General features: G+C 49.2%; 1 protein-coding gene across 10 annotated transcripts in view; it reads right to left on the bottom strand.

Moving 5' to 3' along the window:
• The window catches only part of CUX1 (cut like homeobox 1), a gene marked incomplete at its 5' end in the record, with an annotated part of 375,083 nt that overhangs the window by 181,498 nt on the left and 171,500 nt on the right, over nucleotides 1–22,085 (bottom strand). For all 10 annotated transcript variants that reach the window (XM_082857328.1, XM_082857320.1, XM_082857322.1 and 7 more), the window contains one exon: nucleotides 19,355–19,402. In XM_082857328.1, coding sequence (XP_082713454.1) covers nucleotides 19,355–19,402 — 48 coding nt within the window. The remainder of the gene's footprint in view (nucleotides 1–19,354; nucleotides 19,403–22,085) is intronic.

Raw genomic sequence — 22,085 nt, 5'->3', positions numbered from 1 at the left:
CGGTAGCAATGGCACATTCAGGAACAATCCGTAAGCCTACACCCTGGGAACTTACAAGCTAATGATGTAGAAATAAACACAGACCATTAACGGAATTTTCAAATCGATGTGCAATGCTGGACGATGGGCCAGTGAGGGGCAGCGAGAGCTGCAGGGAAAAGAGAGGACAGTTTCGTCTCTACGTCTGGCTGCAGAATTCCTTCCAGAGCAAGGCGTGATGTGAAGAGCCACGTGGAATTCCAGAAGGCATGAGGCTGACCAAGGTCCTGTCCAAAGCAGAAGCGGACGCAGCCACAGCTTCCGAGTTCTAATTTTAACTGAACCCGGCCACGTAAGAGAGGAACATATTTTCTGAAAGAAGATCGCAGTAGCCGAGAGCCCAGTAATTCTTCTCTAAGTGCACATCTACTTAATGCTTGGCAAGTACCGGTCCTGCTACTGCCGTGAGAGCTCTATGGGGAGACGAGAGAGGACGCCAGAGGGGAGGGGACCCTCTTCCGGCCCCCTGGCCACCTCTGGAGTGATGTGTAGAGAAGAGAGACTGGAAACGGGAGTGGGAGCCCGGCTGCCACCACCAGCTTCGGTTCTCAAGGTAACGTTCCCTCATGACTTCCAACCCGCACACAGAGCGCAGGGAGGAAGAATCATGCTGGAGATACTCCCCATCGCAGAGAACTGAACAGGACTTGTTGCAAATCCCTACGCTGCTCAGAGCAGGGGGCACAAAGCCCAGAGGACAGTTTTGGCTGTAAAGGCAGTGCAGTGTAGACCTGGGTAATGACACAAAATCACGTCTTATATAAACTGACGACATATTCCTTAACTGTGCCCCCAACCCCAAAGCTCCTAGGAGAAGAAGCCTGGAGAATTCCAGAAGAGAGCGCCACGAAGAGTGAGTGGGGACGCGGGACCACAGAGAAGACCTGTGGCAGAGGCGACAGCAAGGGAGGAGTAAAGACAATAAAACAGCCGCACGCATGCCATTCCTCCTTCACAGTTTACCACGTCCTTTCACGTACGTCTGACATCCTGGCTGTCGACATATACCTGAAGGGCTGTTGTGGGGAAGAAGGATTAGCCGGCTTCTCTCCCCCTGGAGCACAAACAGAATCAACAGGCAGAGGTTACAGGAAGGCAGATCACAGCTTAACACAGCAGGAAAACCCCTGCAAACAGCACAGCGCTTCCGAGGAGGACTGTGACTCACTAGTCTGTGCATCCCTTCACTCTGTCGATACAATCGTTCAAGGAGTGGCTAAACCGTGCCAGGAGGTGTGCTAGCCTAGCCCCCGGGGCCACAGTCTCCACTTCTGCCCCCAGAGGACACAGGGTGGAGGGTGCCGCCCCCCCTACCCCCCATAGGCAAATCGCAGCAGGGCTGTGGAGAGGCCTCCCAGAGGACGAATGCCTACCCGAGATTTTAAAAACACTATTTTGTGAACAGATGATACGTGTATAGTAAAAAAAAAAAAGTTTAGGTATAAAAACATATATAGTGTCCAGCAAGGTTGCACAAGACAAGAACAATATACGAAAATCAGCTGTCTTTCTATATACCCTAGCCAAAAACAAGCTGGAAGTGAAATTAAGAAGTGTTTGTGGATTGGAAGGCTTAATATTGTTAAGATGGCAAAAGTCCCAAATTGGTCCACAGGTACAAGGCAATGCCTATCAAAATCCCAGCTGGCTTCACTGAGAATAAGACAAGGCAATCCTAAGGTTCATGTGGAAAAGCCAAAACAATCTTGAAAAAGAGAAACAAAGTTGGAAGACTTACACCAATCTCAAAACTTACTACAAAGCTACATTAACCAAGACTGTGTGGCACTGGCTTAAGGACAGACGTACAGAACAATGGAACGGAGTAGAGAGTCAAGAAGTAAACCCTGACCTTACGGCCAACCGATTTTTGACAAGGGAGAAAGAACAGTGGGGAAAGAAGAGTCTTTGAACAGATGATAGTGGGACATGTGGTTATCTATGTGCAAAAGAACAAAGGTGGACCCCAATCTCACACTGGAGACAAGAATGAACTCAAGATGAATCAAAGACCAAAATGTAAAAGCTAAAACTACAGAACTCTAAAAGGGAAACACAGGTGTAATTCTTCATGACCTTAGCTATGACACCAAAAGCACAAACGACAAGTGAAAAATGGATAAATTGGGTTTTACCAAATTTAAAACTATTGTGCTTCAAAGGACACTATCAAGAAAATGAAAAGACAACCCACAGAATGGGAGAAACTTTTTGCAAATCATATACCTGATAAGGGATTAGTATCCAAATACAAAAAGACTTCTTAGAACTCAACAATAAAAAGACAAGCTGAATTTAAAAATGGACAGAGGTTCTGAATACATAGTTCTCCAAAGATACACAAATGTCCAATAAGCACATGAAAAGACGGTCAATATCACTAGTCATTAGGGAAATGTAAATTAAAACCACCCTGAGATACCACTGCACACCCACTAGGATGGTTATAATAAAAAAGACAGTTAATAAGCATTACAGAGGATGTAGAGAAATGGGAACCCTCACACACTGCTGATGGAAATGTAAAATGACACACACTGGAAAACAGCCTGGCAGTTCCTCAAAACGTTAAACCTATTCCATTCCTAGGTACATACCCCCCAAAAATGAAAGTGTGTATCTATGAAAAAACTTGTATATGAATGTTCTTAGCAGCGTTATTCAAAAGAGCCAAAGGGCAGAAAAAGCCCAACTGGCCATCAACTGATAATAGATAAATAAAATGTGTTATATCCACACAATGGAATATTATTCAGCCATAAAAAGGAATAAAAGTACTGATACATGCTACAGCATGGATGAATCTTGAAAACACGCTAAGTGAAAGAATCCAGTCACAAAAGACCACACGTTGCATGATTTCATTTACATGAAATGTCGAGAGTGGTGATCAGTGGTTGCCGGGGCTGGGGGTGGAGTGAATGCGGAGTGACAGCTAACGGGTGTGGGCTTTCTTTGTGAGGTGATGAAAATGCTCTGGAATTGGACTGTGGTGATGGCTGCACAACTGTGTGAATATAATAAAACCCACTTAATTGCAAAAAAGAAAAGAGAGACAAAAACAAAAGTATAAATATACAGTGAAAAGTAGGTCTCCTTCACATCCACGTCCACCTGTCACTCAGCTGCCTGGTTGGGAGGCAAAGACTCACTTGAGTATCTTTCCAGAAATATTTTATGCGTTTACAAGCGTCTTTATACACACATTTGTCTCCCTTAAAACGCACACACACGCACACAGTAGGATATTATAGATACTGTTCTGCATCTCGTGTTTTTTGCACACTTTAGGTCAGCTTCCTTCGTGGTGGGAGGGGCAGGGCTTTGGGGCAAGGGGAGCCTGTGCAAACACAGAGTGGCCTGTTTGAAGTGCAGGATCTGCTGTGCCTGGTGCCTAGCTGGGGGTTGGGGTGGAGTGGGAGGGCCTGGGGGTAAGCAGGGGGTGGGGTGGGGGTGGGAACTTTATCCAGAAAGGTACCGGAGTCCCAGAGGCTGTCAACCGGGAAGTGACGAGCTTGCTCTGGACTGGAAGGCCACGCCCCAGGAGGCAAGGAGACCTTGGCAGGTGGCAGCACAGCCCAGGAAAGAGGGTAACCTCACCAGGGACGGGGCAGGCGTGCGGTGAGAGGCCCCGAGAGCTGGGGCTGATTCCCGGGGGAATTTAAGAGGGCGAAGGAACTGGAAGATTCTGTGATCAATACCTAGAACTTCCACTTTTCCAGCCCTGCTTTACGCCATGATCTTTAAATACATACACATACACACACCGTCTCTGCTCTGCAGGGTGGGTTTTCCATTCTAAGGATGAGACACGGAGAAGCTAAAATGACTCATTCAAGGTCACCCTGGTAAAAGGCGATGTCAGGACTCACATCCAGATCTGTCTAATTTCAAAATCTGGGACGTGTCTGTTTGGTTTTCTCTGCTACTCCAAGCTGTCATCCTGGAGAGGAGGTGCCAGAGGGGCGGGTGGTCACACAGGAGAGAAGCCAGGGGGAGCAGGAAGGAGCAGTGCGTGTGTCCAGTACCCCGAGTAGGCTGCCACACCCCTAGAGCTGTCAGCCCACAGTGCAGCCCCGGATGGGGACGCCAGGAGGTGCTCCCAGCTGGGCCTCTGAGCCCTGCGTGTCCCGCGGGGCGCGACTGCTCCCGGGGCAGTGATGCTCATCTGCTGCTTCTCAAGAGAACACTCACTCAGAGGTTTGCCCTGGGACAATGCCTGGCCCTGCGTCCCACACTTGCCCTCCCAAGTCCCCAGACAGCCGTGGTCTCAGGCCTGAGGATGAATGGGGCTTGAGGGCCCCAGGGTAGTAGGGGGCAGGGTGGGATCTGAACCAGTAGCTGCAGGGGCTCCCTGAGGACCACAGGCACGAGGGAGCCACAGATCCCAGGACGGGACCAGGAGGCGGCAAGAGGCGAGGAGAGCCGAGAGCCTGGAGCTGGGGGCGCAGACCTCCCCCCAGGAACCCACTCCACTCCTCGCAGTACTGCCCTCCCACCCACTCACTCTGGGTGGTGATAATGTGGGGTGGGGGGAAGGCTTCGTGACATCATGGAGATGGTGATTTGTAGAAGCAAAATGCTATGCAAATAATTACTGGCAAAGAGAGCAGGGGCACAGTCTGAAGATTTGGGAGAAGCGGAACGTGGAATGACCCACGTTCAAGCAACAGAATTTCCCTGGGCTATTATCGGTGTCCCCGTGCTCCCCCGCCCCAAGTCACGCACATGGGTTCACAGTCCTTCTTTCGACCATCTGGTCCCTGGTGTCATTTAAGGAATTACTGCATTAAATTGATGGAGCATTAGTAAAACCTAATTAACATCCAGATTGAGTTTTTCCAAGGGGAGGGAGATCTGCAGAAAATAAAATACCCTAATAATTTAAATTCCACGGTATTCAAATAAATATTATATGACCAAATGTTACAAGCTGGATAATTTTAGTCCAGGAAAAAAACTATTAGAGTCAGTCTACTCTCACAGACAAATACTACCTCTAATCCTCATTCGAATCTATTGCCCGCAAATTCTTCACATTTATTATATGAGGAAACAGGCACTGAGAGAGATCAGCTGACTTGGTGAAGGTCAAGGTCACTGGCAAGTCAGGCCTCAAACCTAGGCCTTCTAACTCTAGGTCCAGTGCTTTTAACCTTCATATCACAACTGCCTCCTGGTATCACATGATTTCCTGAATGGGGCTGGGAATGTAAACACACAGAATTGAGCCATTTTTTAATCAATAGAGATTGCTTTTGATTTATACACGAGGGGTGTTAACTCTCCATCCATCCATCCATTCAACCAGCCATCCATCCATCCTCATCCATCCACCAATCCACCTCCCTGCCCATCCATCTACTTGTCTATCCATCCATCCATCCATCCATCCATCCATCCATCCATTCAACCATCCATCCATCTATGCATCCAACCAGCCATTCACCCTGATCCACCCACCTGCCCCTACCCAACCATCCACCTGCCCCTACCCAACCATCTACACGCCCATCCATCCATCCATCCATCCACCTGCCCCTACCCAACCATCTACACGCCCATCCATCCATCTACCCGCACACCCGTCTACCCGCCTGCCCATCCCTCCATCCAGCCACTCACCCTGATCCATCCACCTGCCCCTACCCAACCATCTACACGCCCATCCATCCATCCATCCACCTGCCCCTACCCAACCATCTACACGCCCATCCATCCATCTACCCGCACACCCGTCTACCCGCCTGCCCATCCCTCCATCCAGCCACTCACCCTGATCCATCCACCTGCCCCTACCCAACCATCTACACGCCCATCCATCCATCCATCCACCTGCCCCTACCCAACCATCTACATGCCCATCCATCCAGCCATCCACCCGCACACCCGCCTACACGCCTGCCCATCCCTCCATCCAGCCATTCACCCTGCTCCATCCACCTACCCCTACCCAACCATCTACACACCCATCCATCCATCCATCCATCCACCTACCCGCACACCCGTCTACACGCCTGCCCATCCCTCCATCCATCCCTCCATCCAGCCATTCATCCACCCATTGTTTCCGGAGGGCCTACTATGTGCCAAGCACTGTGCCACGTGGGGATACAGATCCTGCTCAACTGTTAAGCGCCATGAGAGCCGCATCTGAGTTAATTACCTAGAACCACATACTAGGGTCTCGTTCGGGTCTTGTCTGGCACACAGCAGATGTTCAGTAAACGCTCACTGAATGAAAGAATGAATGAGTAGACCCTGTCCTCCAGAAGCTCACGGTCTGGGAGAAAGACATAATTCAGCATGACCAGGATCACAGCTTGGCTACAAACAGAGCAGTGGAGCGGTCCAGGAGCGTGTGGTGGCCCTTGCCGAAGTGACCCCCACCCAGCTGGCTACAAGATCACTTTGGTGGCTCCATCGGTGTGGGTTCCCTGATACAGACCCTCTTTCCCGAGCTGTCAGGGAATGTAAGTACAATTGGGCAGGTCCTGGGGCTCCTCTGGGCACTGGCACCAGTCCCTCTGTCACGTGGGGCCTCGAATTAATTACCTGCGACCCTCTGATCTCTAGAGCCTCAGGTTCTGAGTCAGCTTTGCCAGCGTATCTTCTTACTAATTTATTCTAGAGCTCTTTGAGCTCCCTTTTCTGCATTTCAACTCAGTTCATTTCAACAAACATTTCCCAGGCAACTACTGGGCGCCAGGCCCTGGGAGAGCAGCCCGGAGCCCTCCGTGGCCTTGTTCCGGAGCAGGGTCCGCTGTTGGACCCTCAGGGAGCACCACGTCCAAGGGCACTTGACGCGGGTCCTCTGGCAGAGAAGCCAAGGAAGGCCGGGGAGGGCTGCCGCGCGCAGCTGTGCGCTGTAAACATCCACGAACCCTGCCGACGGTTACCGAGAGGATGTTAAAAATAATTATCTGCTGAAAATATTAGATTTGCTCTGGATTGTTCATTACATACAATGGCTTAATAGGACTTTTATTGAAGAGCTGCAGAGCTCTGGGCCGAAATCAATTTGCCGTACCCTCGGAATCTTCATGTGTGCTGTTGGCTTCCCCGGCGCGGAGCAATTTGTAATAGCTTTGGCGGGCTGTTGTTTTCAAAGCTCCGGCTCCATCACAAGCATTTCTTTCTGACCACAAAATTACATTTATTCAACAGAAAGCAGCCCCAGGTCTTTAAGAGGTTAACTTCTGGAGCGCTTGGCTGCAGTCCAGCCACGGCCCAGGCGCAGCGGGCGCGGTGGCGCAGGCGGCGGCGGCGGCGGAGGCAGCACCGGGCGGGCGGCCGTGATGAATGGGCTGCCGAGCGCACCCCCTCCACGTGCGCTCGGCTCGCTCACCGGCTTCCATAGATCACGGGCTTAGCCTCAACGTATCTGACTGAAATTGAATTTGGCTTCTCTCTCAACCGTTCATTTCCTATGTTATGCAAGGTTATATCCTTTTCTGCATGAGCAGAACCAAACCAGCTGCAGCTTTGCAGGAGAAAATGTGTTTTCAATTAGGAAGCTGGCCTGAATATTGAACCACAGTCCTACTGCTCCCCTAATTGAGCCATCATGGAGAGGGCCTACAGGAAGACGCTGCAGCCACCAGGCCGCTGGGTTTCGGAGGAAGAGAGTTAAAACACACGGTCGTCGTCACTGCCACGACCGTCACCACTGCCACCACAGTCACCCTGACTACCAGGCGCGTAAAAAGGCCCAAGAGTCTGAAGATGGTCGTGTTGGCTGAGAAGGAAGTTCCCCTGGAAATGGGTCAGGACGGCAGCCTCCCCTGACCTCCAGCCAGAGCCTGCCGTGTCCTCAGGGTGCCTGGCCCGCCCTGTGCTCACCTGTCAAATGAACTTATTTACAAAATAGAAACAGACTCACAGACTTGGAGAACAAACTTACAGTTACCAGGGGGGAAGGACAGATTGGGAGTTTGGGATTGACATGTACACACTGCTATATTTAAAATAGATAACCAACAAGGACCTACTGTAGAGCACAGAGAACTCTGCTCAATATTCTGTAGTAGCTTAAATGGGAAAAGAATCTGAAAAAGAACAGATACATGTATATGTATAACTGAATCACTTTGCTGTACATCTGAAACTAAGACAACATTGTTTTGTTTTGTGAATAAATTTTATCTATTTTATTTTTGGCTGCGTTGGGTCTTCGTTGGTACGCGCAGGTTTTCTCTAGTTGTGGTGAGCAGGGGCTACTCTTCGTTGTGGTGCATGGGCTTCTCATTGTGGTGGCTTCTCTTGTCGCGGAGCACGGGCTCTAGGCGTGCACGCTTCAGTAGTTGTGGCGCACGGGCTTAGTTGCTCCGTGGCATGTGGGATCTTCCCAGACCAGGGCTCAAACCCATGTCCCCTGCATTGGCAGGTGGATTCCTAACCACTGCACCACCAGGGAAGTCCTAAGACAACACTGCTAATCAACTGTACTCCAATATAAAATAAAAATTAAAAAAAAAAGGGGAGGGACACTGGGCTCAAACTGGCAGATGCCTTTGGGGCCCCAGGGAGGGGAGGCCACCTTATTTTTCTTGTGGGTCACTAGGAACCTGGTGCAAAGCCTCAAACACAGGACTCGGTGAGTCTTTGCTAACGAGGAGAAGGTAAGAGGGAGGAAACTTCAGCTGAGAATACCTCCCCCTCAACCAGCTCGGTCAGGCAAAGAGGGAGATACACAGTCGGGGAGAAGATGCAGGCCCTTGAAAGGAAAAAGTTAGCAGCAGGCTGAGATGGTCTGCAAAAGGAACGAAGGAGGCAGACTTGTAGCTCGGTCTTAAAGGATGGAAATGATTTTTATAGGTGAGGAAGAGCAAAAGGTTATAATAACGGAGGCCGTGACTTTAGGAAAAGGGCAGAGGCAGGAAACCACAAGGCATGTTCGGTGACGGTAAATAGACCAGCCTGGCCGGAGCAGAAGCCAAGGACATGACGCCTGGAAATACATTTTAAAGCGAAATCACGGAGCTCCTGACACACGGATCAAGGGTGCTTGAGCGGGCGCTCAGAACCAGAACTTGACCTAGAGGAACTGCCCTTGGGGAGAGCCTAGCCCGTGGGTCCTAAAATCAGCCACGCGTGAGAATCAGTGGGGACTTCGTAAAAGGACAGATTCTTAGGTCCCCTCCCCAGTCTGCTGAATCGGAACCTTGGAGGGAGGAGCCCGGGGAGCTGCATTTCTGGAAACGTGTGGGTGATGCTCAGGCAGCCGGCTGGGCTATCCGGGGACCAGCTTTGGGACCCACCTGTCTGGCCCAATTTTCTCGACTACCAGCCTGCCCACAACGCTTAAGGTGGTACTTGCTGAGTACAGGTATGATGGGGACATAAGTACACGTGTGTGTGCATGTGTAACACACACAGTCCCTATCATCTAGATTTCAGAAGCATAAGGCTTAGTATAGCGCTAGTTAAACTGTGTTCCAGTAACTAGAAAATAAAGACAATGTCTCCAGGCTCAAAAATCACAAGACAGATACAAACGAAGCCCCCCCAGAGATGAGGTGGGAAGGGTTTGTTTCTGGCGAGGGTACCCTGAGATGACTCGGAGGCTCCAAAGTTTGGGTTGGGCCTTGAAGACTGGGTAGGAGCTGAAAATCCCTGACAGGGGGTCCCCCGGCCTTTGTCTGAACACTCCCAGTAACGGGAAACTCGCTACCTTGAACGGCCGCTTCCTTCAAGGAACAGATGTGATTGCTGGAAAATGTCCCCTCTTCCGTTCTGCTGATGGTCAACCCACGCACCCGGCCACTGAGCCACACGGCACTTCAGAGCCACGGGGCCCCCTGCCGACTCCCTCGCTCACCCACTCGCTTTACAGATGCGCAGAGTCAGACAGAAAGAGGCCCAGGAGCCGCCCGAGTTCACAGCAGACGGAGCGGCAGCGCCTGGGCCGGCGCGCAGCGCCTCTAACCCCCTGCGAACTGTCCTTGGGAGTAAAGCACTCGGACCTCCTGGCTTTATTTAGCCGTGGCCTTTAGATCTGAACGCATAAATGTGTGACAGGACAACAGACCCAGGCCACAGGGCACCCTGGAAACTCAGTCACTTTTAACTAATTCATGGACTATTTACACAACTCAAGCCATTTCATCTATTTTTTTATTAAATCTATCAGACGGACCTGCAGGTGTGCACAGTCCTCTGCTTTACACGGCACTCAGACGTCTTTGGACGAGAGCCTTTCAAGGCAGTTTCCCATCTCGTGGCCCGTGAGACCCCTGCCCACCCGCCGCACGCTGGCTGCTCTGGCCTGGCTTCCTCGCTCCCTCGGCCCAGCCCCCCCACCCCCGCATGCGGGCCTCCTTTCCGGTCCCCACTCAACCCGAGCACTGTCCCTCCTCGGGGTCTTGGCACCTCCCTGCTCTGCCCGACACTCCCAGCTCCGTGCTTGGCTGGCCCTTCTCATCACGCAGGTCTTCCCCCAACGTCACCTCCCATGAGGACCGTCTCTGGAGGAGCCTGCGCTTCTCCGTTCCTATCACTTCCCCCACAGCACTGTCACCATCTGACATCACTCCTGGGTCCCTTCACTAGGACACAGGCGCCTGTCAGCTGTATCCACGGCTGCGTCCTCGGCTCCTATTTGGCCCAGAGCTGCACACAGTCGGCTCTCGGGGGTTTTACTGAATGAAGAAATGAACAGAGAGTGAAACTCAGCATCAGAGCCCACGTGGGGTCTCACACGGCCAGATTGAGGCTCTGAATACCACTGGCGCTATGTATACGGTGGACCTTCGGTATAAAGGAAAGCTCCAAATGATGGCCTGGTCCCTCCCGTGGGCCACGTCAGCAGGTGACACTGCGACATCGGTTAACACGCACCCCACTCCTCCAAGGGGCACAGGTTGGGTTGCACCAAAGGATCTGCACACAGTTACGGATGTTTATGTCTACGGGGACCAGGCATGCAGCACCAGGTCTGATACAGGAGGGGCTGGTTGGAAGGCGAGGGAGCCTGACGTTGTGTTTGCCAAGCGCTTTACGCTAAATGAACATCAACTGTCCTTATCAAAGACCAGGGAGGTGACTGAGAGGATGGAGGGGCAGAGGGCGCCACCTCCCCACTCCCCAAGCACCATCACTGGAGAACACGGTCTGGGAGGCCAGACAGCCCAGGCCCACCGTTATCACCCACGTGACGATGGGTGCCTTACTTACCTGCTGGGCTTAGTCTCCTCATCTGTGAAATGAGGATGCTGCTTCTACCCACCCATCCAACGGGCACCTACCGCCTGCTCAACGGGGCCAGGTCTAGGTATAGAGAGGAGGCCAACACAGATGGAATATCTAGAGAGAGTGGCGGACGTGAAAGCTCACATGCACAGAGGAAGGCACTCTGAACGGAACAACTTGCTACAAGAGAAATAAAGGGGCCTCAGTTTGGACTGACCGTCAGAGGACACCTCTGTGAGGGGTGACACCTGAGGTGAGCCCTACGGGATGAGTAGGAGAGGGCCGGTCGGGGGGCTGGGGGAACAGCTGGGGCTGGGAGGCAGGCAGCGGCCAGGCCAGGGCACCCCGAAGGCCCAGGGCACTGGAGAGGCCCTGGAAGCAAGGAAGGACCCAATCCTTGCTGATGCATGGGGGGGGGGGGGGGGTAGGGTGGGTAAGAGGGGACACAGAGACCAGTTAGGGAACCACTGGTCTCGGTGACACACGACATGGCACTGGACAAGCATGTGGGAGACGGCGACGGTGCACTCTGGAGATGGGACGGAGGAGGTGGGGGCATGGGAGAGAGGAGGCCTGGATTTCCACCTGAGGCGGCCAGGCCCCCTGGGGCGTTATGCCCAAGAAGGTGAAGGTCGGAGGAGGAGGGAATTTCAGCAGGCACGGAAGCCAGAGAAGGGGAGGTGGGTTGTGGGTTAAGAAGTCTTTGCTGCGGAAAACGGCGAGGTCGTGTCACACAGGCATTCTCGAAGGAGCTGGGACTCCAAAGAGAAGACCAAGTTAGAGAGAGAAACCCGAGTTTTCCGCAGGCAGATCCTGAGAGATGATACAGCAAAGAAGGCTGTTCTTCAGAGGTCTGAAGGGAAAAGGAGGAACAGCCCAAGGAGACTAAAAATCCATAGGCAGAGAAGTGAACAGAAAACTCGGCGGGCACAGCATCACGGGATATCAAAAGAAGAGGTTATCACGAGAGGGTCAGGTGGGCTGAAAGTCACTGGGGTAAGAGAGCTGAGGACTTAAAGAGTCAAGGAAGAGCAGGGTGGACGCCAGACAGGGGTGGGTATACGCACAGGATGGACGGACGGCTCTCTGGAGAAGCTTGGCCGAGCGCCTGGGGGAGAAAGGAGTCTGTCTCCCTCCCTACCTCCACTTGTAGGAATGCTGCTGAGAACACTCCAGGAACTAGCAGAGACTGAAGACACAGGAGGGGGTCCCTGCAGGACTGTGGTTCCTGAGAAAGCAGGAGCTGGGCTCCAAGCCCCGGGGTGGTGGGGGAACCAGTGTTTGAGGAAGGGGCACGTCCTCCCACAGTGGGAGCCAACAGGAGAGATGGATACAGCTTTGGAGATCCGCTGGCAGGAAGGTCAAAGCAGTGGCTCCTTTCCGGGATGGCGAAGACCGGGCAGCACATGCCTGAGAAGCACTGAACACAGCGCTTGCTAACTGTCAAACAAATGCCATTTTGAACAGCTTCACAAACGTGCTTTATCACAGAAGAAAAATGCAAAGAGATGGGAGAAAATAATACTCAGCTTCTGACATGCAAAAATAGAATTATGTAGCTACTGCCTTGTAAGCATGATTCTCTCTTTCGGAAAGAAGTAGTTCATACTTACAAAAGAGTACGTAAATTACAGATCACAAAATGAACACCTGTGAGTGACAACATTCCCATGACCTTTGAAACCACCTTTGTGCCTATATGCGGCAACCGCTGTTCTGGATTTCCTGTTTAACCTTTTCGTTATGGTTCTCTTATATAACAATACAAATGTATCTTAAACAGTATCAGCTCAGTATTGCACCATTTTGCATTTCATTCACTTTCCCCTGCTGTGTTGTATTCCACCGTATGACTACATCATTCTTTACTTATTCTTCCTACTGCGGATGGAAAGCAGGTTGTTTCCACTTGTTTATCATTTGCAAACATTCCTCACCTTGTTTCCTGGGGCCCATGTTTAAGTTCATTTAGGGTGTACGTCTGGGAGTGGAAATGCTCTGTCAAAGTATATGTACTTCTTCAGCTGGAGAATCTGATGCCAGATAGGTTTTCAAAAAGGTTGCACCCGTTTCTGCACTTACCTTGACTTTTGAATTTTGGCCAGCCTGGTAGATATGCATAAGGTGCGCTTAGATTATTTTAATTTGCGTTTCCTTGATTATACGGTTGAGCATCTCTTCATATGTGTACTGACCATTCTGATTTTCTCTTCCGAGAACGCTGTTCATGGTTTTGCCCATTTTCCTGTTGGGATGTATGTTCTTTTTCTTATTAATAGGTAAAAGTTAAAAAAATAAATTCCCGAATACTAATCCTTTGTCGGCTATGTGCGTGGCAACTACCCCATGTATGATGGGTTCACAGTATGGTCCAAGGGGGCAACAGTCACATCAGGGGCATTTGATCTTTATTATGAAAAAACGTTCAGATAGGTTTGCATCTTTATTATGATAAGTTTCCAAGAGATAAGGAAAATGTCTTGAGGGAGGTGGCACCCTTTCCTAGTTCATAAAGGTGAAACTGAGCTAGCAGCACTGGGCTGGCCTTTCACTTCATTTAGGCTGTCTTTCCATGAGAAAAAGAAAGCTATTACTTTAAAATTTTAATGTAGTTGAAGGTCTTCCTTTATGGTTTCCTGTTTAAGAAATGCTACCCAACCTAAGGTCATCATATTCTATATTTTCTTCTGAAAGGTTGAAAGTTTTACCTTAAGTCTTTACCTGTAATTTGTGTTTGCATATGGTGTGAGGTAGGGATCTAATTTCATTTAATTCCATAAGGACAACCAATGGTCAGGAGACCATTTATTGAAAAGTCCACGCTTTCCTCACTGATCTGCAATGCCATGTTTGCAATATATTTGGCTTCTGTATATGCACAGGTCAGTTCCTGATTTCTTTACTGCGTCCCACTGGTGTATTTATCTGTCCCCGTGCCAATTACTGTAGCTTTGATAATCTGGTTGGGCAAATTCTCTGTCTTATTCTTATTTACTATTATCTTTGTCGTTATTGACCATTTGCTCTTGCATATAAATTCTGGAATCAGCTTTTCAAGTTTCATGAAAAATACTGTTAGAATTTTGATTGAAACTACAATGACTCACTCTATCATCAATTTGGGGAAAACTGATGTCTTTAATAATACAGTAGTGGGAATTTCTTTCCTTGAACACCTTGACTTTCTCCATTTAGCTCTTCTTTAATATTGTTCAATAAGAATGTTATACTTTTCTCCAGAATGAGTTCCTATGTGTTGTCATATTTACTTCTAGGTATCCTTTATTTTTTTGTTGCTATCTGCAGTGGTACCCTTTTCAGTTTGCTATTGATGTAGAGATACGCAATTACTTTTTTATATTGATTTTGTATCTAGTAACCTTGTTACATAACTGAGGCTCACTTGAAAAATGACAGTTTTATTTCTTCTGCTCTAATACTTGTACTTTATTTCCTTTTCTAGTCTTCCATGAAGACTAGTCTTCTAAGACTTCCAGTACAATGTTAAATAAAAGTGGCAACAGTAGCCATTTTTGTCTTGTTCCTGATTTCATAGGGAATGTTTTTAACATCACTGAATATGATGACTGATGTAGGTTTTTGATAAATGCCTTTTCCCAGGTTAACAAATTTCCCCTCTATTCCTGGTTTGCTGGTAGTTTTTTTTTTTTTAATCGTGAATGAATGTTGAAATTTACTAAATTCTTTTCCTGTAACTTTTGAGATTTTTTCCTTTTTAATCTGAGAATGATTATTACTAACTTGCATTAACTATTTTTTCTGTTAAACCACACAGCGCTCTTGGGACACATGGGGTTTGATGGAGTCAACTTATTGATACTTTTTTAAAGACTTCTGCATATCTATTCATAAACAAGACAGGTTTTAATTTTCTTTTCTTACACTGTTCTTGTCTGGTTTTGGTATGAAGGTTACATTAGCTTCATAAAATGAGTTAGGAAGTGTTCTCTTTTTCTGTTTTCTGAAGGAAAAGAAATTTTCCCAAAGTGCAAAAGAAGAGAACTATCTGTTTCACGAATGACTGATAGGACTCTCCCATGAAACTGTCTAGACCTTGTGGAAATAGTTCTGCAATAGTTATAAGGCTATTCAGATTTTCTACTTCTTCTTTAATCAGCTTTGGTACATCACAGCATACCAGAAATTTGTCTATTTTGCCTAGGTTTTAACATTTATTGGCCTAAAATTGATTATAATATTCCCTTACTATCTTTTTAATCTCTGCTACAGCTGCGAAGTTATCCTGTTTTCCTTCCCAACCTTTTTCCCCTTGATTTAGGAAGGTGGTTTGTCTACTGTAGTAGTTTTTTCAAAGAACCAGCTTCTGGGCTCTTTCTTTCCTGGGTCTGTCCTTCTTTTTCATTCCGTTTAGTTTATACACTATTACTGCGCTTTTTATTTACTTCCTCCTCTTTCCTTTGAGCTTATCCTATCGCACTTTTGTAACTTTTTAAGCTGGATGCTAAGCTCAGGGATTTTTAGTCTTTTATTTCCCCTCTAATACAAGCAACTAAGTTATTTCTTAAGCGGATTTTCCTCCCTGAGGACACGTGGGTTAAATACGCAGCTCCCCTGCAGCCAAGAGAAGTGGGGCCTAAGCCGACTCCTCAGCCCTCAGCCTCTGCACGAGGACCCTTCCCGGGGGAGGAGCCAGGAGCGGGGGAGGCAAATTGGAAGACTTAGCGTCTTCCTAGGCAGTGTGACTGTCACCTCACTGAAGGGACTGCCTGATTACTGGACTAAAATAAACCTTAAATTGGACCGACCCTCCCCACCTCTGCCTCGCCAATCAGCTGGCTGGGTGTAAGAGTTAAACTTGATGACTTTGCTATAACAATTATGAATAACCATTATGACTGTATGATCCCAAACCTTTCAGTCAAGGACAACAAATCGTTATTTACTAGTTTCTTCTAAAGGTATTTCCCGAGCATACCTTCCAGGGTCCCTCTCACCTTATGAACAGCAACAGATCCTGAAGAAAGGAGAGAGGCAAAGTGCTTTAAAAACTGCCCCCGGGGGAACCTGGCTGTCCCATCATTTATCAATAACCACTTTGAGAGCCCAAACACTTTTTGCTTCTCACTTGCTGCGTCGGGTGCTGGGAACACAAGGGCCAACAGAACAACATACAGTGGCTGCCTTCACACATTTTACAGACAAAAGGAGAACCGAGACAAGGTGACAGGTGGCTCTCGGGTATGATGACAAATGTGTCACAAATAGCTCGGAGCACACGATGGGGGGGGGGTACCTGGCCCATCCTTTGGGGCTCAGGGAAGACCTTCCTTGAGGAAGTGAGCCAGGTAAAGAGGAAGGAAAGGAACGTTTCAGGAAGCAGGTCAGCCGTGCAAAGGCCTGGGGGCCAGTGAGGACGCCCAGTGCACAAGGACCTGTCAGAGACTCAGGATGGCCATGTATGCTGGGACAGGAGGAAGGAGTGAGCGGACCCTAGAGGGGTGAGCAGTTAGTGAACCACGTGGGCCCCACAAACCACAGGCAGGGGGGCGTCTGGATTTACACCGAGGACCATGAGAAAACACCTAAGGGCGTAAACGGCACCCTGGCCCGGCTAGCGTTTCCCGTGACGTTATGACACACAATAAAGAGGTCTTCACGCAGGAATTCTAAGGGCCTCTGTCTGTGAATTTCTCGCTGTCCGAAAACTTTATTTTTATTTTGTTTTGTTTTTTTCTTTTGGGGATCTCAAGTAAGGAAGAAATCTGTACAAATTCTGAGGCGAAGATCACCTTTTCACTAACACGGTACTTTCTTCTAGGGGAACTCAAGCACATTGGGATGAACTCAAAGAATATATCTGATAAATAAAACTGCAGCAGCAGACACTCGAGTGATGGGTACGAGAATGAGCCTCTGGTTACTAGAGAAGGTGGCTTTTTAGAAAAACAACGGGTCCCGCCCCATCTAAGCATCAGGACACGCTGCCCCTGGTCATCCCTGCACTCGTGGTCCCCACGTGCAGTTACCCGCTGCTACGCAAGCTCAGTCTTCAGAAACGAGCAGGATTTAGCGCCCTCTGCTCAAATCAGCTTATTGGAAAGCACACATTATTTAACATAAATATAGCAATTAGCAGCAGCTTGGTAGATATTAACGGTGCTATAAAAATATTTACTTTTCAAATAGCCTTAAAAAAAAATCAGGCAAATAGGAAGCCTAGATGTCTCACAGGCATTTTAAATTTAATATATATTGCCAGAAGTAAACCCATTGCCCCAACAGAATGTGGGATAATCTACACAACTGGCTTAGATTCTTTAAAAAAAAATCAATAACAAAGGTGAGGGGGTGGAGAGAGTGTCTATATTAAAAGAGAAATATATATATTTATATATACATATATATATATATCCCTCAAATGCAATGTAGAGCAGTTATAAAAGACATTTTAGGGGTAACAGGAAATTTGGTTTTGGACAGAATATCAGATATTATGAAATTCGTGTTATTTTCCCAATTGTGATACTCGGGGTTACTGTGGAAATGCCCTTAATTTTAGGAGACGCCCATGCCGCTGAGGGTGTGGGGTGGCCGGCTGGCTGCAACTCACTTCCAAATGTTGAGCAAAGGGGTGGGGGGAGGGGAGCAAACGTGGCACAACGCTGACAGGTGAGGAGTCTGGGTAAAGGGCGCTCGGCCCTTCGTTATACCAGTCTTTCTACTTTTAGGCAGGTTGGAAATTTTTCAGAAAGAATGAAAAACAAGCAACCAACAGAAAGAGCACCCTGAGCTATTTCAACCAGAGAAGCACTAAGCTGATGGGTCTCACAAAAGCTGCTGAACAGGTAGAAGAAGAGCTTCGATCACACGTGCGCAGGTGTAAGGTGATGGCTTTACTCAGAAAATGAGGGTCTGGACATGTAATTCTGAGGAAAGGGCAATTCAAGTCCTTCCGAGACCTGGGCTACTGGTGTCCTTCTGTGCCTCAGGGAGCCAGGCACGGGGGACGACTTCCTGCGGCAGGAAATGATAAACAGAGAGAGGAGCCCCGCCTGCACTGCTCTCAAATCTGCAGCCATTGCCAGCCTCACTGCGGCTGCTGCCCTCACATGCAACCCTCGCCGTCCGGGAATCGCCTCCCGCCCTCCGCCGCCTCCTTGGATCCCGCACCTTCTGCTGTCACCCGCGCACTGAAGAGTTGGCCAAACGGCAGCCCCGATCTCTTGCTGAGAGCTCGGGGGGCCGGGATCCCAGCCTCTCGGCACTCCCCAACTCGCCCCCTCACTTCCCCGCATCCAGCCCCTCCTCCCGGGCTCTCTGTGAGCTGGGAAGCTGCAGGGACACGACATTTCTAAGGCCCCACGGCGTGGGTTCCTTAGAGGGCTTGAAAACAGCCTTGCTCCCTCGCTGCTGTTACTAGGCCATCGTTCCTACGGGAGAAGCGGAGAGCGAATAATCCCCCGACACTAACATCATTTCTGGTTTTCTGAAGTTCACCGAGTGTCTACACAAACGGCAGAGAAGCAGGCGTGTCACCCACCCAGACTGCCCGCATAACCTGTGACGAACAGCATTCAGGGCACACAGGTCTCAGATGACTGGCCGCCTGCCTGCCACCTTGCCTGGCCCTTCTCTGGAAGGATCCACGAGAAAAGTTCCTTATACTGAGCCCAAACCTACTCCCCGTGGCTTCTGCCTGTGAAGTTCCTATTTCCCCCACGGCTGTGCAGGAAGGCACCAGACTGACAGAGCACATCCTTTCTGTGTGGGAGACTTCGTGGCTGCAGCCCCCATCCAGCTCAGGGGACCAGTGAGCTCAGGGAGGTCTGTGGGCTCCCAGGCTGGGGTCTGAACAAGCCCAATCCACCGTGGGAAGTGCGATACGCCGGCCACTGCTCCCCGGATTCCTCCGCCGCTTCTGACATCCCGAATCCCGCCTCCCCTCGCCCGTGGGCTTTAATGGAGGAATCGGTGGAAACCTCACTTTGAGGAGCCCGTCACCTGCACGTGGATGGGTCGGTGCGGCTGGGGAGGCTCCCTCCAAGCAAGCACTTCCGCCAGTGGCACTTACTTTATGAGAACAGAAAGAAAGCGTGATGAACAGGAAGGCGGCTCAGGATGCGAGAGAAACATAAACGCTTACCTCCCCCTGGAAGCTCTTCAGCAGCGGCGCTACCTGCTTGCGCAAATCCTGGGGTGAGAAGGTGGGTCAGGAAGCAGCCATGGGAGAAGAAAAGAGAAGGAAACATTCGTTAAGGTCTCCTAAAAACAGTTTCGAATGCGGTGCTGGTTACCATTACATAAAGCAATCCCGGCGCCTCTCCTGCCCCGTTCCCTCCCTCATACACGTAAATAATGCCAACTGTGCCCCGTTGTTTAAATGAACTCACTTAAGAACACCACTAAGCTTTATCTTCCCTGAATGTGCTGTGGACTAAAGTTTTTGCTGGTGTCAGTCTAAGACAATTTGCTTAGAATACCATCGAATATTATAAGGTAGGTTTGATTTGCTTGTATCTGAAGTGGATTTGGGTCACCATCCTGCAGTTTAGCTGCTACTTTGGGGCACGATTCATGGGAGATACATGGATTTTGAATCCATGTCTGATAGTCACTGGAAATTTTATCCTAAGCCACCAGTACCCGTTTCAGAACCTGCGAACATTTTATCTTATTTAAAATGAAGTAATTGACTAACGCACAACATAGCGATTATAGTCAACAACGCTGTATTATAAACTTCAAAGTTGCTAGGAGATTAGATCTTAACTGTTCTCAGCATAAAAGGAATACTAACGATGTGACGTGATAAAGGTGTGAGCTAATGCTACTATGGCCATTATACTGTAATACATAAATGGCTGTACAAACCAACATGTTGTACACCTCAAACCTGCACATGTCAACTCTATCTCAACTTTTAAAAAATAGAAAAAAAAATGAAGTAATGGAGAAAATACTTCCAACACTTTGAAAGGACTCGTATAAGGCAACATCTCCTTTACTGAGAGCTGGGGCATATAAGGTATTTACTGAGCCTGATCTATGTGCCAGACCCGGTGCAGCAAGTCTGGGCCAAGGCCTAAGCATCTACGTTTTCCTGAAGCTCCGAGGCTGATGCAGACGCCCAAGTAAAACTGCCTAGTATTGGTAAAGGTGTACCAATCCAACCATAACATGGGGAGAAAGTAAAACATTATTTCAGAAAAAGAGCCCCTGTGCTGTGGGAGAACATAAGAGGAAGGATAAATTCAGGTTAAAGAGATGAAGAGCAGTGTCGCAGAGGAGGCAGCATCTGAGCTGGGAAGACAGGTAGGATTTTTGTAGGGGCCAAGGAGAGGGCTCGGGGACACGAATCCTTGGCCTCTCTGCCTCTGGAACGCTGCAGCTCTCTACGTAGCTCCGGCCCTGGGCCTACTCAGGCCCTGAGCTGAGCTGTGTGTACACACGGGCTCGCTGGCGTCTGCTCTTTTGGTAACTGCCTTTTGTGTTCCTCTGGCCAAGCACCCAAACGAAAGGGGCCTCCATCCCACGCTCTGAATCCAGCTCGAGACCACAGCGCACAGCTCTGCGGCGTTAGGAAGAACGACGGCTCCAGGTATCCTGTGCTCCACTGTTCTTTGTGGTTTCCCTCTGGACAGGGGCCTGTGACATTTTGGCGTCAGGAAGCCCTTCTAAGAATCTGAGGACAGCTATTGACCTTCGCCTCTGGGAGAAAACTCTGCAAATTACTTCACTGAGGGCTTCCTAACGCCTACCTACAGACCCAGGTGAGGCTCCCTTGTTCCAGCCCATGCGGTCTTATACAGTTGTCACCAGCTCTTTATGTTCAAATGTAACTTGATTAAATTTAAAAATTCAGCTTCTCAGTTGCAGGAGCCACATTTCAAGTACTCAGTAGACACATGAGGCTGGTGGCCACGGCACTGGACCGCGAAGACACAGGACATCTCCACCACTGCAGAGTGACCTAATAGACAGGGCTGTACCATAAGCTCTTTGCCAAACATAATTAACCCACACTGATTTGTATTGTAACCTGTGAAAGTATTTGCTCAAGAGGAATTATAGTTTCCCCTTTGATTATACATTTTCCTATAGGTTGCGTCCTTAAAGGTGACTTCCTTGGAGAAGTCCTTTTGTTCCTCCATTGGGTCATTTTCTCTATTTTTACACCAAACTTCATGGCAAAAAAATAAACAAACTCTTTGCCAGCCTCTTCTTAAATAAATAAGGCTATGTGCGGTGAGCACAGTAACGGCCCCCAAAGGTGTCCATGTTCTCATGCCCAGAACCTGTGACTCTGTTAGGTTACGTGGTAAAAGGAACTCGGCAGATGTGATTAGGTTAGGGACCCTGAGTTGGGGAGAGGACCCTGGAGTATCCAGGTGGGCCTGATGTAATCACAACGGTCCTGATGAGAGGGAGGAGGCGGGTAAGAGTCAGAGGGGATGTGAGATGGAAGCGGAGGTCAGAACAGCGGAGGGCACAAGCCAAGGCTTGGAGGCGGCCTGAGAAGCTGGAGCCTCTACAGGAACGCAGCTCTGCCCGGTAAAACCCATCCTGGACTCTGACCTCTGGCGCTGTCAGATGACAAGCTTCCATTGTTCTCGGCCACCCAAGTCTGGTAGTTTGTTACAGCGGCAAGAGGAAACTAATGCACTATCTCATTTAGCCCACTGTGCTTTTTGGCAACACAGACGATAAGACAGAACACCGAAAGGGAGAGCGAGGGGCAAGAGGCTGCCAGGGGTGAAGAGTGACGGAGGAAAGATTACGGGCTGGCCCCAGGCAGGGTCAGTGAAGCCCACGTTTCCATCGCGAGGAATAAGCCTGGCTTCTTTGGGAGAAACTCGGCCACTGCAGGTAACTAC

The sequence above is a fragment of the Leucopleurus acutus genome (assembly GCF_964270905.1).
Source record: "Leucopleurus acutus genome assembly, chromosome: 16".
Classification (NCBI taxonomy): Eukaryota; Metazoa; Chordata; class Mammalia; order Artiodactyla; family Delphinidae; genus Leucopleurus; species Leucopleurus acutus.
This window is presented reverse-complemented; position numbering and strand designations above follow the sequence as displayed.